The 19,923-nt window shown below is 40.0% G+C and overlaps 1 protein-coding gene across 1 annotated transcript in view; it reads right to left on the bottom strand.

Annotated features, from left to right (window-relative positions):
- Positions 1-19,923, bottom strand: part of LOC109963402 (neural-cadherin) — a 439,917-nt gene that overhangs the window by 82,582 nt on the left and 337,412 nt on the right. The window contains exons 28-30 of the mRNA XM_020605911.1: positions 12,021-12,148; positions 6,161-6,288; positions 5,019-5,142 (exon numbers count right to left, since the gene is read on the bottom strand). Of these exons, the coding sequence (XP_020461567.1) occupies positions 5,019-5,142; positions 6,161-6,288; positions 12,021-12,148 (380 nt within the window). The remainder of the gene's footprint in view (positions 1-5,018; positions 5,143-6,160; positions 6,289-12,020; positions 12,149-19,923) is intronic.

Raw genomic sequence — 19,923 nt, 5'->3', positions numbered from 1 at the left:
ACAAGATTACAGTTCCACAAGCTACACTTACTGCCCTAAGAGGCCCCATGGCTGCCTCCACCAAACCAGGCTGGCAGACAAAAATGTCTTGAACAAGTCTTCTCATGTGACCAACTAACTGGGGTTGTTTTTCAATTGAAGACAAGATTCACAACAGTATGTCTCCCTTTCGCACAGACCTATTGGGTTGTTGCATCCCTTCAGTAACCCCCCCCCCCATGGAGATTTGTTATTATATAATTTGTATGACACATTTACATGGTGTTATGAATATACAGTAATTAAATACATGTTGCTGTTTTAGCAAACAACAGAAAAGAAATCCTTGACCAAACTTAAAAAGTCAGTTTACTGCTCTCATTGGTCACATTCTAACAGTTGTGTTGATACTGCAAACAGATCAGTGTGTGTATTGCAGCCAGTTCCAATGATGCAACGTGTGACAGATAAATAATAATGCACCACAGTGGCACCTGCAGCCGTAACCCTGTACGCACTGTGCGTACATTTTTAAAAATAGTTTTGCAAGTTTTACAACTGCGTGTGGCGGTCACTATACAATCAACATACAGAAATATAGTTTCACATTTATGGCCTGAAGAGGTATGATATTACACACCTCTAAAGAGGATCACATCATTTCTACTCCCTAATGTAAGCTATGCACAGTTTGGAGTGAGTGACAGCAGCGCACACATTGACTTTACCCACTGTCAATAATGCCTATACTGGGACCTGCAGAGTATTTTTGATTTATCACATCTCATGAGCTGCATTCATTTGTTATTTTGCGGACAGATTTAAGTATCAGATCAGTGAAAGAGCAGCTGGTGCACAACGTTGGTCCCTGTGTGGAAAGTTGGTATGACAGGTGCTGATGAGAGAGAGGCTGCTGAACTGAATCAGCTACGGAGGCGCTTCTCAAAGCCAGTGTGTGTGCTGCACTCACTCCAAGCTGTGTAGGGGTCACGTTATTACAAGAAAATACAGTAGGCTATGTTGTTATAACGATAAAATAGCCTATGCAGTTATAACAAGAAAATGCAGTATGTCATAATAATATGAAAAATATGTTTTAATGTGAAAGTATCTCATAAAATTAGCAAAATATAACCAGAAAGGTTTCTCTTTAAAACAAGAATTACGCTAATGTTGACAGTTCTTGTGCGTACTATGAAATATAATCCTGCAGGGGCCAATGATGCACCAGTCCTACACACTGAATCCTGCTCTTGCAGATACTGACCTCATTAAATTGAACTGGCCAGAAGAGGCCAATAGCTTGACTTTTTTCCTGGTAGGATTTATCAAATAACTCACGGGCCCAGGTGTGTTAAATGCTCATGTGTAGCAGAGTTATATGGCTGGCTTTAATAAGCTGCTATAGAACTGAGAGAAGTTTCACATTTTTGCCTACTTATCATTATTTGAGAGCTGTTAGGCTGATTATTTCCAGATTTGTTTCCTGAACATCAACAAGAATATCTTTGACACCGACTCAAGGCAAACTCAACCTCATTCCTTAATTCACTATTATCTTTTTTTATGCACAACTCACACACATGTGCACGCACATGCACAAGCACACGTGTTGTGTTTCCATAACTTCAGGGGACATTACATTGACTTACATTCATTTCCTGGAGACATACACCAACCGTAATCAAAACTTGCCTAACCCTAGCCCTCACCCTGAACTTATCCTTACTCGAACCTTAAACTAAGCAATCATTCTAAACTATAATGATTTATGTTTTGGGGACTTGTTTTTTTGTCCCCATAAGGATATCTCATTACATTGACTTACATTCATTTCCTGGAGACATACACCAACCGTAATCAAAACTTGCCTAACCCTAGCCCTCACCCTGAACTTATCCTTACTCGAACCTTAAACTAAGCAATCATTCTAAACTGTAATGATTTATGTTTTGGGGACTTGTTTTTTTGTCCCCATAAGGATATCTAGTCCCCACAGTGTGACTATGTAAACAGATATACAAAAAAAAAAAAACAGCATGAGTAACTTAGTTGCTGTTGTGATTTTTAAAATACAACTTTCAAAATGTCTAGAACAATATGATTTCAAATTGCACAAGCTGAAAAATGTTTACAAGATGAGGAGATGAATTGGTATCAAGAGAGAATAAGTGAATTGGTACATCTTTAGCTAGAGATGCAGTTCTATTTGGTTGTATGAATGAATTTTATCTTTCATTTCAGGGAGTGTTTAGGGATGTTTTCCCATATGGTTTAGGCATACTGTACGTGTTATTCAGCATTAAATGTCCCGCTCAGCTGCAATAAACCATATCGTCATGATCATACTTCTGATACCACATATGGTTCTTTATTTCAAAAAGAGAACATGCATTTATGCAAGATTCTCCCCTTGATCATTTGAAAAAATGGTTTCACTGAAACAGTCCAGCAAGATCCACTCCTGCAGTACTGTTAGTTGCTCATTTCTCTCATCCAATTTGAAGTAGTCACTGGCACAGTGTTCAGTGTGGCTGCAAGCACTACTACAGTAAAAACAAGCTGTCAAAGTTTTCTCTTGCCTCCTACGAATGTGTCATAAAAGATGACAATCCTTGCTTCCCTCCCACTTGCCTTCTTTGAATAAAGAATGCAAAAATGCCATGATCACATTGCATGCATATCTAAATGCAGAGCACATTTCATACTAGGTAGTTTAAATCACAATGTAACTGCCACCTTTGAAAACATACACATAAGTAATAAAAGACATTTTTACTAGCAGCAAGGAACAAATGTAACATTACATCTTTAAAAAAATCCTAATAAGTAACACATTGATTAGAAAGCTAAACATCTCCCAAACACAAGCATTTCAATTGCTAATTGCCTGGTACTAGCTCAACTCTACTCAGTCCTACTCGCTATTGGCACCAGGTGCATTGTTTTCCACTGCAGATAGGTCCCTTGCGGTGTAGCTGGTTGGCACAGCGATGCCGTATGAAACTGCCATGAAGTCTCTGGCCCATGGTGGTAGCAGGGCAGGCTCACAGCTGTATACTTTTCATCCTAGGACTATTATTTATGCCATTTATGTCGTTTTGATAGCTTCCAGGTGGGAAAATAACAATCTAGTTTTCAAATTGTGATCAATCTAACCAAGTAATGCCACTTACAAATTTTCTCCAATGTTTTCAGTGTTGCCAACTTGGCGACTTTCCAAATCCTCTTGGTGACTTTTTTTTGTCAAAAGCGACTAGTGAGAAATCTAGCGACTTTTTCTGGTGTTACTGGAGACTTTCTCTGGTGTTACTGGAGACTGACGTGAAAGCACGTATCATTCTGCTGCCGGTCCCCAACAAACAGGGGGTCCTGCCGTGAGCCCCTCCCCCGTCCCAAAACTCTCACAGTAGCTTCGCGCAGCAGTTCCAGCTGCAGTCAGAGCAGAGAGGAGACCCACACCGCCCTGCGTCCAGACTGCTAATGAATCGCGCATGCGCAAAGCCGCCGCTGAGCCCGGATGAAAGAGGGTGAATTGATTAAATTTGATATTCGAACATTTAACAATACAGGACAAATTTGATTTATGTAATGTTGATCTAGACAAAGCAGTAAAGTCATTAAGTTATTTTGAGAAGTGATGGCCTATTTCAGTGGCAAAATATAAAACAAGCAAACCAAGAATCAACTGAAGAAAGTTCATTTGTAGTACTAAACATATTTAGGGTGTTTTCACTCACTTTTTGTCTCTCCCATGACGTTATTCCTCTCTCCTACAGCGTCCTTTACAATTACAAGCAAATGGAATGTTATGCAAATTGGGTGATGATTTAGTGACTTTTAGGACAGCCAATAGCTACTTTCCTTACTGAGGAGTTGGCAACACTGAATGTTTTGTGTTGACCCGCTAATGTGCCAGGTAGCTAGCTCTACTTAGCAGGCATAGCTCTAGCCATGGTGCTTGTATTATCACATTCAGTAACCTATGAACCACGTGATAAGATGTACAATGTTGTGGTTCACATAATATATAATAATATATAGTTATATTATATAGTATTACCCTCTATAACACTTATGAAAGAGAAGTGGCAGCTACTGTTATGAATGAATGAAGAACAAGTGACTGGTGTCATCACATGTAAACATCTAGATTCTTTGGTGGCCACATAGTAATGATGACTTTCTCTGGCCTATCAGTAGTCCGCCGTGTTTATATGTCACCGTTTGGCATTGCTGCAGAGCGCTTAGGAGCTCAACGGAAATCCTACCAAAAATAGTACCAGGTACCAGGTACTATCCTCAACATTTGACTGATGGAAAAACAAATCAGGTGGGTAGAGTTGAGTTGAGCTGAGCCAGTACCAGGCTGTGGAAAAGGGGCTATAGATTATCAGGAACCAATACATATATCTTAACCAGTCTGAATCTGTGGGAATGCAGTGTAACAAGAACCTGACATTATGTCTCAATATCTGTTATGTCAGGCAAGACTTGATAGTTTAGGACCAAAACGGGCAACATTTCTGAATTGGTCACAGGTTTAGTTGATGCCAAACTCAAAATTGCAGCAGGAAATAACATTTTAACCAGTAGGCCTTAGAAGGCTTTGGGTTCACAGAAGGTTGTCATACCTGAGTCCTGTCTTCATACAGAAATTATCTGGATTTTGGTGAGGCTGGGCTCTGATTGTCATGGCTGAGCATGCAGTCCTTGACTTTTTAACTCAAAGAGAGTAGTAGCAGGTTTTTTGAAAGTCTTGACTTGAAGCCAGTTTGGGCAGGAGTGTAAAGGTTCATATTACCCCTGGAGTGCATGTGCACAGCATTTGCAAGCACTGTGAGGCTACAGTTAAAAGTGTAAAAAACATCTCTCACATGGCACAAGGGTACTGTAAATGTTGAACCCTGTTATTAATCCATTTATCAGCTAGAGTGCAGGTGTGAGTTTGAATGTGCTTGCATGCTGGTTTGTGTAATGATTGTGTGGTTATGTATGGGTGCATGTTTGCATCACTGCTACATGTACAAGTGTGTTACCTTGCTGTCCACGATGAGGTTGCGGATGCAGCCGGTGAAGTGTTTGTGCTGAAGCTGAGGGTAGATGTAGGGTATGTCCTCGTTCACACCACCGAGCTGGAGAACCTGGCTCATGTTCAGGTGTCTAAAACACAGAGACATACTCACATACTGTATACTATACAAACAGGCACTACTGAGCATCGGGGCCCATGTTACACATAATGCATGCAGTGCCACATCCCTGCCATTTGGATACAGTTGTAAGAATGACTTGCAAATCCAAAGCAACACCACAGAAGTGTTGACACACTGAAACAAAATAAGATTACACCACCTGACATGTTTGCAGCCCCTGATTTTTAACCACCTTAATCTAATCAGCATTTTAACATTCAAAACAGGAAATCAAACATGCCGACCACAAAACAATGTGCTAAAAGATGCGAAGACACTCTGTAGAGCTGAGGGGAATTGCAGGGTGGTAATAATTCTGGCAGTTTGTATGAGCAACTCCTTACATATTACACTTGGTCATTTGATCTTTTGTTGATATAAAATATTGATGAGCACAGCTTTAAGATGAAGACCACAATACCATCAAAGATAAAAAGAACTCATATTCCACTTATCATCAATTTTCATCAAGCCTCAGAGAAGGACATCTGACAAATAAGAAGGGTGTACAGTGTGTATGAGCCCACGCCCAAACAGTGTGGTACAACAGTAAAATTCTATACTTTCTATGAGCAAAACGAATTTTCTTACTTTATAAGTATAAGGCATCTATATCTGTCCACAGGATCTTCAAGATTATCACCTTAGTGCATGATTTAGCTAGTGCAGTGTAGGTCTGTCCACATTTTGTGACTGAGTACTGTAGGAATGGTTAAAGTTCTCCAGAAATGTTTATATATTTTAGAATGTATTAAATAAATTCAAAAGGCAGTTGGGCATACATTTAATCTATGCACTTCTATTTTATTTGTGCACATTACCACTCCAATTAAAGAATGAAATCTATCATCTGTCTGTATGTAAAAATGTGGCCCCAGTTGAAAGCACACTGTATAATGCTAGCACACCTTCTCCTGCATATCCCCACACATAAATCTACACCTCTTTTCAAAAGTGCAACTATGTGCTCAGATGTTTTTGTGTACCTGTCAGTGTTAGGTGTAAGGCCTGTCACTTCACAGGAAGAGTGGTCCTCTGTGGTCAACCAGCTGCCCAGACCCTCCATTTCCATCACTGCTGCCCCAGAACAGCGATCCAGGGTGAAACGTACTTCCTGCAAAGAGAACACAAACAAGATACGCTACATAGAACTAATGTAATCAGAGGAAGCAAATGCATTAATAAGACCCCTATTTCTCCCAATTTTAATGGCAGCACCTCCTGTTGCTGTCAAGTGCTCTCTCTCCATTATAGTGGGAGCTGCCGCTCTGTTCCCATTGCTTTCATTAGTCCCTAATATTGTTGCCTGCTATGCCTCCTGTTAACCCACAAACAAAAAAACAAGACTTCACATCTGAAACCTACAAGTGGTGTATGTACAAGTAAAACAGAAGATGGTGAAGAGTACATTAAAGGTGCAGTGAGTGATTCTAAAACACTTTTTTGCCAACTTCAGCAAATATCTCCTGATGGCCTGCTAGCTGTCTGTTCTGTGTGTGAACTGAAAAAAAAATTCTCTGCTATTCTGTGATTTTTATTTGGGAATAATTTATCCTTTGAGTAACATTAGCCACATATATATACTGTATAAGGAGTAACCAGAGCGTTCTGCTGGATTATCAAATTTACTGTTCAGTCAACTAATGCTAACTTTGTACTGGATGCTGCATTTTATACAGTTTGTAGGCATCCATGTTTTACATTGGACATGATAGGATGTACAGAGGGCAGTTATTAACGACTAAGGGCTATTCATACCATCATGTGTCCCCTGTGGTGTAATGATGTAATTTTTGTTATCTTCCTAGATCCGTGATGACTGTCTACTCAACAAAAAGCCCCAACAGCATATGTACCACAGTGCTTGGAAAACTTCAACATAGCTAAAAGAAGGCAGACCCCGTGTGGACGTCTCCGTGCAGGCCAGAAATATATGTCCGCATGGACTGTCTGGACACCATATGCAAAAAATCAAAGACCTTACTGGATACTTCCTGAAAACTGCCACTCTGGTTTGGATATAACACCCTGTATATGTGCCAGTGTTTCAGTATACAGTTCTAGCCATTAGTCCTGCATTGAAACACATAACCTCTGAATTGACTTTTTATGCATATGTAATAACAGATCTTTCATATGTTGTCATTATACAGCCTAGGAAAAATTGCTTCTACAGTATGTCCAAAGAGTAGAATTTTTGTTTCCAATATTACACTTAGATGTTTAAAGTGAAAAATTAGCATAGGACACTGACTTAAAACCTATACAGAATTTGGAGCACTAAACATGGTCTTTATACTTTGAATAATTTAGTTAGACATGCTTAATAAATATACTGAAGCATATTCTAAATCTCTTACTTTTAGATGGGAAGTAGTCAAGAGAACATGACAGTAAAGGATGATGAAAAGAGAGAATATTGTAGAGTACACAATATTGGTGCTGTCAGGTACAACTGACTCTGAAACAGCTGTCAAACAACTACTACTCTATAATTTGCCTTGCCATTAAAAAATGGATGGCTGTGCTGTTTGTAGGTCTAATATTGCACTCTATAAATATATATATATGAAAACATCAGTTCATTTTTACAACTTTGCAAGTTTTCATTCGACAGTTTCAGAAGGCTTTAGTTCTATCCATGGCAATACTTCTTAAAGACAGTGATCCAGTATTTGTGTTGATCCGTTACAGATTGTTGTCTGTTTTTCATGTAGGCTACCATACAGTTACAGTTTCAGTACTTTGGTTAGGTAATATGATTAATAGCTAAGCTTTGTTGTATAATGTTACTAAAACACAGTTTGTGGTTACAATCTTGGCTGCTGAATGGTACAGTACTAATCTCCGGACAGCAGCTCTGTCCTGGCTGCTTTTGATCTCATGTCATCATACAACCAGATTGAATAAGCTGCTGCTGACTGATTAAAAAAACAGATTCACATGTGAATTAGAACAATACCACTGCTGTAATAGCAAAAGTCGATGCATTCTTGTTGTATACAGTGGTGTGAAAAAGTGTTTGCCCCCTTACTGATTTCTTATCTTTTTGCATGTTTGTCACACTGTAATGTTTCAGATCGTCAAACAAATTTATATATTAGTCAAAGATAACACAAGTAAACACATCATGCAGTTTTTAAATGAAGGTTTTTATTATTAAGGGAAAACAAAATCCAAAACTACAAAGCCCTGTGTGAATAAGTGTTTGCCCCCTAAACCTAATAACTGGTTGGGCCACCCTTAGCAGCAACAACTGCAATCAAGCGTTTTCGATAACTTGCCATGAGTCTTTTACAGCGCTGTGGAGGAATTTTGGCCCACTCATCTTTGCAGAATTGTTGTAAGTCAGCCACATTGGAGGGTTTTCGGGCATGAACTGCCTTTTTAAGGTCATGCCACAGCATCTCAATTGGATTCAGGTCAGGACTTTGACTAGGCCACTCCAAAGTCTTCATTTTGTTTTTCTTCAGCCATTCAGAAGTGGACTTGCTGGTGTGCTTTGGATCATTGTCCTGCTGCAGAACCCAAGTTCGCTTCAGCTTGAGGTCACAAACGGATGGCCGGACATTCTCCTTCAGGATATTTTGGTACACAGCAGAATTCATGGTTCCACTTATCACAGCATGTCTTCCAGGGCCTGAAGCAGCAAAACAGCCCCAGACCATCCCATTACCACCACCATATTTTACTGTTGGTATGATGTTCTTTTTCTGAAATGCGGTGTTACTTTTACGCCACACATAATGGGACACACACCTTCCAAAAAGTTCAACTTTTGTCTCGTCTGTCCACAGAGTATTATCCCAAAAGTCTTGGGGATCATCAAGATGTTTTCTGGCAAAACTGAGACGAGCCTTTATGTTCTTTTTGCTCAGCAGTGGTTTTTGTCTTGGAACTCTGCCATGCAAACCATTTTTGCCCAGTCTCTTTCTTATGGTGGAGTCATGAACACTCACCTTAACTGAGGCAAGTGAGGCCTGCAGTTCTTTGGATGTTGTTGTGGGGTCTTTTGTGACCTCTTGGATGAGTTGTCGCTGTGCTCTTGGGGTAATTTTGGTCGGCCGGCCACTCCTGGGAAGGTTCTCCACTGTTCCATGTTTTCGCCATTTGTGGATAATGGCTCTCACTGTGGTTCGCTGCCGTCCCAAAGCTTTAGAAATGGCTTTATAACCTTTTCCGGACTGATAGAGCTCCATTATTCTCTTTCTCATTTGTTTTTGAATTTCTTTGGATCTCGGCATGATGTCTAGCTTTTGAGGATCTTTTGGTCTACTTCACTTTGTCAGGCAGGTCCTATTTAAGTGATTTCTTGATTGCGAACAGGTGTGGCAAGAGAAATTGAACTCAGGTGCGATAAACCAGTGTTTTGACAGGGGGGCAAACACTTGTTCACACAGGGCTCTATAGTTTTGGATTTTGTTTTCCCTTAATAATAAAAACCTTCATTTAAAAACTGCATGATGTGTTTACTTGTGTTATCTTTGACTAATATATAAATTTGTTTGACGATCTGAAACATTACAGTGTGACAAACATGCAAAAAGATAAGAAATCAGTAAGGGGGCAAACACTTTTTCACACCACTGTACATGCATTTCTGAAAAACACTGCTGTATTACCCAGTCTCACTGCATTCATGTCAAGATTCGAAATTTTTATTTGCCATTTATGCATAAACAGACAGTCTAGGCATATAGGAATTCTTGTGCAGGGCTCTCTTGGAGTCAAGTAAAGAGTTAAAAGCCAGAAAGAACACTTAGTCTAAAAATAAAGTTACGTAAGAATAACATAGTATAACAACAAAAATAAGATAGTAGATAAGATGGTGAATTTCAAATATTGCACAAAGTATTTCACATAGTGGAATTGGATATTGTATTTCACTTAGTAAAGCAATGAGGGGTTATTGCACATGTTTTCACTTTTTTGTATTTGCCATCAATCTTACTGCAGTAGGGAAAAAGCATGTACAGTATAATATTCCTTTGGATGCTCATTCTCAAAACTGAAAAATGTACTGTGTTTATGCATGTGACAGTGTGAACCTGACCCTGAAGCTGTTTCTCCTTACGTTTAAAATACATTTAACAAATAAAAACAATGAATAAAACTAGTGAGTTTTATTTTTGTCACAGTGACAGTGCAGTACTGAATTGAATGTTTTGGTAAAGGCCCTAATTTTCACACATACAGTATTTCAGTGTCAGTTTAGTGGCAAGACGAGGGCCCTATTGGCATGACCTTTGTTAAAATAGCTACCCTGCACTTAAGGTAAGCAATATTTTTTAAATGGGTGGTGACATTAGTGATCTTTGTGCACCCAGCTCAGTTAAGCAAATTTAATTGTGACATTTGTGTAATTACTCAGTTTTAAGTTCTAAAAAAGCTTTTGATGGTGCTGAACAGGGCCAGGCTTTTGTTTTGGCGGAGTGCTGATAAAAGTCTGACTCTGACTGCTGTGCTTTTATTGAAGTGGTCCTCATCAATGTTGGCTTGAACCTCCCAAACCAAGAATGAAATGCAGCCAGTTCAGCTGCTTTAAAGTGTCCTAAGCTCAGAGTGAGACCGTAATGCTTAAAGCTTTCAGGCTGGGTTATATCAAAGATACTCTAAAAATAGGATCACTGACTGTCTTCTTGATATTTAAGATGGGCAAGAACTACAAAGCAGTTGTTATGTGTGAGTCCTTGGAGGGGAAGAGCTCCAGGCGGTCCTCAGTCAAATGAAGATTAGCTTAATTCCACTCTAATTTAATTCGATTTAAATGATCCTGGGCAGAGAATGTCAAAGGAGGGCTAAAGCAAGCATTTGTCTCACTTTCATCGCTATTATCTGCCTTTGTACTGTGCTGTGCAGTTCTAAAACACTAAATCACCAACTAACATCTTCCCCATTTGGATCACTGGGAAGTAAATGTATCAAATAGGCTTGCGCAGCACATAATGGGTAAGAAAATAATTTTGGAAACTCACTTGTAAGGCTACAATGGTTAAATGATTGTATTAATTGTTCACAACAATGATACAAATCCCCAATTGACTGCATCAAACAAGAATGTGACACATTAATGTTTGCTACTTTTAAACAACTATTATTGCAATGTTGTTATTCTACATGATGTTACTTTATGTCCTCAAAATCACCAAACCATCCTTTTTGGGACTGGACTGGCTTCCTGGACACTTTCTGACAGGAGTGAATTTTCACTGCACATTATGATGCTGTATCAAAAAGCATTCAAATTTCTCACTGTAATGTAGCTGTCAAATCCAGAACTACTTGCATGCTGCATGAGGTGATGTCAAATGGAGGTCAAAGGTGTGGGTGGACGTTCAGTAAGTGTATAATTGCTGCTCATCAAGCCAACATCACATTCATATAGTGTGAGTGTTTTCCTCATCCACAAACAAGTTCAATACTAGTGTCCTTTACTTTTTGATACTATATTGCTTTGAAAGTGCCTATGTGCAGTCGCAAAGGACATAAATAGGCATTTATGTAACAGCAGCTGAAAAGCACCTGAACACTTCTCAGCCAGAACTCAGATAATCTCTGGCAAAACACAAAACAGCCAAACCCTGTAGTTTCTATTTTGCATTAATACATGGCATATCTTAGCTAATACCCATGCAAAAATGCTAAATTAATTTGTTCATATGAATGACACTAAATTGCTAGCCAAAAGTAAAAAAAGAAGATTCAAATACAGGAAGAGATAAAGCTGTAAAACTCAAAGGACAAATAAACATGTTTTTCTCACTTGAGTATAGCTCAGTGTGAATATACTTGAAGCTTATTTGTTAAATATATGGCAGTTAATGTTAAGTGGGTGAAGCGTCCTACCTTGCTGTTGCTGCGGACATCCAGCCGATGCCACCGTCTGTCGGCCACATTCACGTTGCCTGGCAACTGTAGCACCACTGTGCCAGAGCCATGGTTGATTTTCAAGGTGGGGGTCCCATCTATTAGCTCTAGATGCAGAGAGAGAAAGAGACACAGGGAGGATTGGCAAGGGGTGAGGGCTCTTTTTTAATCATTAGACTTTAAGAAATAATGATTTTTGAGAGCTGTTATCAGTAGTTCGGTTGCAACACGTTGTTGACGATCTGGCATTGAAGTCTCTATCACAGCATTAAAACCATTGTAACGGACTGATGTGTGTTAGTGGATAAGCTGTCATACATGATAGAGTGCTCACTGACAGTGTGGAATATAATTGCCATATTGCAAATATTGTCTGTATATTAACATTAATGAGGACTGTCATGAGGAATGTCGTGAAGTTACTTGTTCAAATCTTATGGCAGTCAACAAACATTGCAAAATTTTATTATGTTCTATTTTCTGACTTAGTCAAATGGGAAATTAAAAGTTAATGAAGTGGCTAAGACTGCTTGTGCACTCAGCACCATACGTAACAAATTATGGGAACCCATGTCTACCAACCAGCATCGACAATCCGTCTTCATACTGAACTGCAAATATTCATTTGGCACTTTCAAAAGACACATAACACAGAACACTAGGCATCTAAGCAATGTATATTTAGTTCAAGAAATGAAAAAAAGCAGTAATGGCAATTGTAGTGACTTCACAACAAGTGTATGTACAATTATGTTGTTTTGAAATGATGGGTAATGTCAGTATTTCTCTGTTGACTGTATTCAATTAAAACTAATACTAGGCTGTCACAGTTCACATCCAATAGTTCATTGTTCCCAACCTTACCCATTGCCATCCTAAAGTTTCCTCCTACACCCTCACTGCCAGAATTAGGGATTCACTTCCCACTAAAGCATTTGTTCTCATGTTTCATTTTGATGACTCCCATTTGGCACTTTCCTGGTTTACTCCTAGTTAAGAGTGAAAAACTGGAGACAAGACTACAGTAGGAATTTTGCTAACTTCTGCACTATGACATTTGTCTTTGTGCACAAGTCAGTAGAACTCTGAAGTCAAAAGAAACATCAAATTTCCCTTTTATTGCCCTTCAATCAGCTGAGTCTGACATCACTGGAGCTTTAGTCACCCTTCTTGCTGCACCTCTTGCAATGTCAGTCAGTCTTTAAGCACTCTTTCATCTCCTGTCTCTCTTTTACCTTTTGCCTTGCTTCACTCACTCATTACATTTTTCAGTGTAACTGGCATTTTTACATTCTGCTTTTTTCAAGTAATTCACAAATGCTTCCTGACATTTTTCTTTTTAACGGTGTTTTTGTGAGACCATTGCTTTCTATCAAGCTTGCTAATGACATGTGGTGACATGTGTTGTTCCTTATTGTTTGTGTGTAATAACATTATTGCACCAAATCAAGTGATTTTGTGTCATGAATTTTCTTGCATCTTCATCTTGAGCTAGATGAAATTAGGTGTTGTTGAGCACATAATGCTGCTTTTCTTTAATCGCATCGTCAATACTGAAATGTCCCTTTGTGATGAGTGCCCTATATTACACTTGGCTCCCCCTCATAAAAGCAAAAAACAAAACAAAACAAAAAAAATCTACTAACCCTCCAACCTATACGACTCATTTGCCCCATCCCTCTCATGTGACCCATAGCAGCAATGCCTGAAATAACACCACTATGGTGGCAGGCAGAATTGTAAGAATTCCACCAACCTTAACAAAAACATACATTGCACCAGAAAGCTTTATGGACTTTAATCATCATGGGAACAGCCATAAACTTGACAGCAAATGTAGCAGAGCTCCATCATCATGGAAACTGTTATAAACATGCTGCTTATATGATGATTATGAAACCAACATGGTTTCATTATGCTTTGTCACAAAAAACACCTGGTTCGGTTTTGGAACAAAAACAACTTGAAAAACACACACCACACTCTAAAACTGAACCCCACTCACCTGGAGTAAAATCCTGTGGTTTGAGTACCTGCCATCCACCCCAGCCTCTGCTTAATGCGAATTTTCTGGCTCTACATCACCTAACTTACTCTTTTGCTTGTATTACAATTACTATGGTAGCAAGAGGTCGCAAAACAATAACATACAGCTGCTGGCACAAATGACATACAGAGTTGTTTTTACAGGAGGACTGTGTCAAAAATCTCATAGCACTGGCAATGTAATCTTTTAAGCCACAGTGAGTGTTGTTTGTTGTTAGCCTCTTTTTTCCTCTCAGCTTTCCTTCAATTACCTGCAAGTTGATTTAGCTCACTTCAGCTGCAAGATGAATGGCTTCTGCAATCCAGGAGTGACTCAATTAATTAGAATATATTGGCCAGTAAATTTCAGTGTATTAGTTCAGTCCAGGCCCTCCCTCCTTGATATTACTGTAGAGTATTTATGTATCTGATCTATAGGCTGTACCTCACTGCCCCCACCCACCTCCTTCACCTTGATTCTTTTGATCACATTCATATCAGTTGTTCCATTTTTCAGGCTGCACCCTCAGTGGAATTTCTTTCATTCCTGAATCTCGACATATGTTAACGCTGTCACCACCAGCCCTTCTTTTACCCATGACCTAAGGCAGCCACATGTGCCAGAGATGACACTACACCCAAAGTAACAAAGGACACCTGCATAAACCTGACCAAAAAGACAAGCTCACCGATGTGGATACTTGTAAACATGAATCTGTCTAAATGCATACATACACATGTATGCAAGATGTTAAAAATGGCACGCACACACTCAGACAGACAAACACCCAAAATCAGTTCCATGGTGGACTGACCAAATGATTTTCTGGCATAGCTAAAGAGCCTTCTTATCAAGACTGATGTGACATTTACCCAGGAGATGAAGACAGACTTCAGAGGTCTCAAAAGAAAACAGGGGACAAGTGAAGCAGCAAGAAGAGAGAGAATAAGTGTGGGAGGGTTTGCGCGGTGTGTGGACGAGAGAAGGACATAAAAAATAAGTAAAGGCGGAGAAGCAGAAACAAGAGTGGAGGCTTAAAGAGGAAAGATTAGGCACAAGTGTAATTTTGAACAAATCTGGGAAGAAAGCCAAGTTGCCAGATGACAGGTGGGATGATGGACAGTGAGGAAACAAAACAAAAAGGGAGAAACAGAAGGTGATGTGTAGAGAAGAACATGAGGACGAATCAAAGATATGACAAATAGAAAGCAGATGGAGGAAGCAAAGAAAGAATCTCAATTGAGGACATATTCTCCACTAACTTGATCAAAAGAGTATGAATTAAGTTCTTTGTTGATTTATTCATTTTAATATGATTGAAATCGGCAATGAGACACAGGCACATATTCATACAAGTAGCCAATGCTTAACTTGCTGTAGCCCCGAAGCTCCTGAGCCACACAACACTTTCTAATGTGTTGGACTGGAGTCGGTCATGATATCGTGCAGCCAATCAACATGAAGTATTTTAGTATTCTCTGTTTTCTTCCACTCAATTGCAGCTATGAGATCTTTTCAATGTTATTGTATCACAGCTGAAACTCACAACATCCTGCACGTTCCTCACAATAAATGATTTTTAATGTAAAAGGAAGTGTTGAAATCCACAGTGTTGACAATGCAGTTAGCTAACATTAGCACAGCTTGACTTTATAAAGTTGAAAAAGTTTCATAGAGAAATTTATGTAAGATGTAACACACAAACTAATATTACAGTACATACAATATAAGAATTTTGTATGAGGAAAGGGAAAATCAGATTGGTGCATGCCTAGTGTTAGAAATTAATAAATCAGTCAGATAATTATTAGACATTAATGTCTTAGACTTTAATGTATTAGTAATGTAATTTAGTAAGATTCAAAGTCTACTCTAGTCTGCTCTGTTTCAAGGTTAGCAGTAAGCCATGACACCATTTGTTTTCTTGTATTAATCTTGTGTTAGATTTGTGTTTGAATGATTGTTTTAGTTACGCACCACGTAACAACATCTACACACATCGAGCTACCTCATTTTGTTATGACTAGGTAATATGCAGCTGCTCCAAGCCTGTGGAGCTCTAGATAAGAGATGGGGTCTGCTGGACGGACTTCATCTGTGTAAGGGGTTAGCCCAAAACTGATAAATGTATTAGGCTCTGTGTTTCCGGGATCTTCTTCTCTCTTCTCCAGCAGCTTGTCTGAAGGAGGAACAACCCGGATTGTGTTCTGTAATCTTTATTCATATATTTTTTTTAAATAAACCAGCACTAAAATCAAGAAAGACGGACTGATTCCTTACTCAGATCTGTCCAATAAAAGAACTGGGGTATAACACTAGTCAACACTTTTCCCATTTCATTTGTGCCATTCTTATATAAGAATACATATGTGATTAACAGGAAGTGCCTGCTTGTAGATTGTAATTAGAAATAAAATACATCCCTTGCATTATTCAGCATAATATTAATTGTAAAGTAAGTACATAGATCTTTTTTTAAATGTATTTTTTAGTGTACACTCAGGTAAAGTGAGCACCAAGAAACAATTATCAACAATATAATCCTGAGAAATGACTGATCACAACAAATGAACAAATACTGTAAACTCAAATAATAGCACAAGCTCAAATGGCAACCAAGGGATATCCAAATAAATGCCAATGTTTTCACTGTAACAGAACAGCTCTCATGGATTTGTCCCTCAGAGTTTGTCCCTCAAACCCAATGCATATGTAAAGTCTGCAGAACATAAGCAAATAAGAGAAAGGACAAATATACTGTATGTCTTGATTACTTTTCATTAAATTGTAAATACAAACAATGAATACTCTCATAGCTGAAATCCTGCAGCCTTATAGCCACATAAAAACTTGAAGTTTTTTGTTGTTATGGCTGTACTCTTTTTAAAGCTGCATTAACTAAGATTTAGCACATATTTAGATAAGTCTAAAACAACAATAAAATGGCGCCAACAGCGATGGCAGCCTTGGTTACTCGTGCCCTCTTGTGTTTCTTGTTTTTCTTTGTTTTCTTGGTCTTTTGTAACTCATACCAGATTACTTTTACCAGAGAAGAACTGTTAAATATTGGACAACTCACACTGAACTACCTTCCTCTAATTTTTGTGAACAAAGAATGCTGCATGGACTTTCTGATCGGAGGCGCAGTGGCAATATATGGGACCTGGAAAAAATGCCACAGGCAGGCGTCTTGGTGCGGGGCAGACAGAGGGGAACACAAACTCCACTCCCATCTATTCACCTGGTAAATCTCCGCTCCCTGGTCAACAAGATGGATGAAATTCTTCTCATCAACAGGACTAACTCTGACTTTGCACGCTCTGCTTTTTTGTTCTTCATGGAGACCTGGCTGAGCAACTCGATCACGGACAGTGCGATACAAGTACTGGGCTTCCAGGTGCACAGAGCAGGTCGTGTAAAGAAGCTGTCCGGGAAAACGAGAGGAGGTGGAATCTGCTTCTACATAAATGAAAGTTGGTGCACAGATGTCAGTGCTACAGAGGACATGTACCACAGACCTAGAGACTCTTGTTATCAACCCTTCTATTCACCTCGTGAATCTTCGAGCTTCATCCTGGTGGGAGTCTATTTAAAGCCGCAGGCCCACGTTAGCACACTACAGCTCCTGTCAGAACAGATAACTAGCGTGGAGCTAGAACATCCTGACTCTCCACTCATTGTTCTAGGGGACTTTAACAAAGCAAATTTCTCCCACAAACTGCCCAAATACAGACAACAAGCCTGTCCCACCAGGGACAAAACCACACTGGACCACTGCTACACAACAATAAAAGATGCCTATTGTTCTGTCCCCCGCGCAGCCCTCGGACTCTCAGATCACTGTATGGTCCATCTTATTCCAACCTACAGGCAGAAACTTAAAGTTGCAAAGCCTGTAGTCAAAACAGTGAAGAGTTGGACTGAGGAGGCTAAGACAGAGCTACAGGCCTGCTTTGACTGCACAGACTGGAGTGGATTTGAGACTGCAGCTACAGACCTGGATGAACTCACTGACACTGTGATATCTTATACCAGCTTTTGTGAGGATGTGTGGCCAAAAAGTTCTTCTGCACATACAACAACAAAAAGCCCTGGTTTACAGTAAAAGTCAAGTAGCTTCGTCATGTCAAAGAGGAGGCTTACAGGTGTGGGGACAGGACTCTGTACAGCCAGGCAAGGAACACACTGACAAGGGAGATCAGAGCAGCAAAGAGGAGCTACTCTGAAAAGCTGAAATCTCAGGTTTCAGCCAATGACTCTTGTCTGTGTGGTGCACAGTGGGGGAGCCTGAAAAGCATCACTGGCTATAGGAAACCATCCCCCCCCTGCTGTGGAGGACCGTCAACTAGCAGACGACCTGAATGTGTTATACTGCAGTATTTCCCAACCTTTTTCAGCCATGGCACATATTTTACATTAGAATAATCACAAGGCACACCACCAAACAATAATGTCACAAAAAGTATATTTATTGAAATACAGTATAATGAAAAACTCAGTTTACTAGGGCCTTCATCTGGGTTGGAATTTTCTTCAGGACTCTGGTCAGATTGACCACTTTTTCTTTTCAAATATTTATCCATCGCTATTACCTGTGGCGTTGTCTCACTCGCAGCATGACTATATACTTTAATATTTAGTGCAATACTGCCCTCTAGTGGAGGAGCGTATAATTGTTCTGTCTGTCACTACATGCCACTCGCTGAGAGTACCAATCAGGTGAAATTGGATAATCTTCCATGGCACACCTGATGATTTCTCACGGCACACTTATGTGCCACGGCACAATGGTTGTGAAACACTGTTCTACTGCAGGTTTGACAATCAACACTCCCCCCTTACCTTCCCCACCTCAGATCCAGCAGCTGCTCCCCCAACAATCACCACCTTTCCCTCCAGCCCCCCACCTCTAACAATCTGTGAAACGGATGTGCATGGCCTCTTTAAAAAACAAAGGATCAGAAAGGCACCAGGCCCAGATGGCGTGACCCCCTCCTCCCTGAAAGTGTGCGCTGATCAGCTGGCCCCCATCTTCACACTTATCTTCAACAGGTCACTGGAGCTGTGTGAAGTCCCCTTCTGCTTCAAATGCTCCATCATCATTCCAGTCCCCAAGAAAACCTCCATCAGTGGACTGAACGACTACAGACCTGTTGCCCTGACATCTGTAGCTATGAAGTCCTTTGAAAGACTGGTGTTGGCCCACCTGAAGGACACCGTAGACCCCCTGCTAGACCCCCTGCAGTTTGCCTCCCGGGCAAACAGGTCAGTGGACGATGCAGTGAACATGACACTGCATTACATCCTGCAACACCTCGACTCCTCAGGGACCTATGCACGGGTCTTTGTGGACTTCAGCTCGACATTCAACGCCATCCAAACTGACCCAGCTCACTGTGGCATTTATAACTCACACTTGGCAATGCATGTCTTCTTGTGTGATTTTCTGGCTGCTACAAACACACAACATCTAACGTTTTGCCTCTAAGGTGCTCTACCATTAATGTCACTGAGAAAATGTTTTCATTCCAGGTCCTCCTCTCCCCACAATGACACGCTGGGTATGTCACCAAGTGATATTCCAGGACAATAATACAATAATCTACAAATTAAGCACTAAATAGGCCGACTCGTTGTATTCAGTTGAATGCATGTTAATATACATAATATACAAACAATTTACAGGCAAGCAGTGTGTGACTTTTTAGCAAACATTGCTTTGTAACAGTTCCTTATGTAGGTGCCTACTAATTATGGCTGCAGTTCATATGGATGTTTTGGGCAATCCCAATCACGCCCCTCCAGGCATCACTGTCGCTGCCCACGTGGGCGTTGAAGTCCCCCAGTAGAACAACG

Source organism: Monopterus albus, unplaced genomic scaffold (genome assembly GCF_001952655.1).
Source record: "Monopterus albus unplaced genomic scaffold, M_albus_1.0 scaffold73.1, whole genome shotgun sequence".
Classification (NCBI taxonomy): Eukaryota; Metazoa; Chordata; class Actinopteri; order Synbranchiformes; family Synbranchidae; genus Monopterus; species Monopterus albus.
Note: the sequence above shows the minus strand (reverse complement) of the source record. Positions and strands in the feature narration are given on the sequence as shown.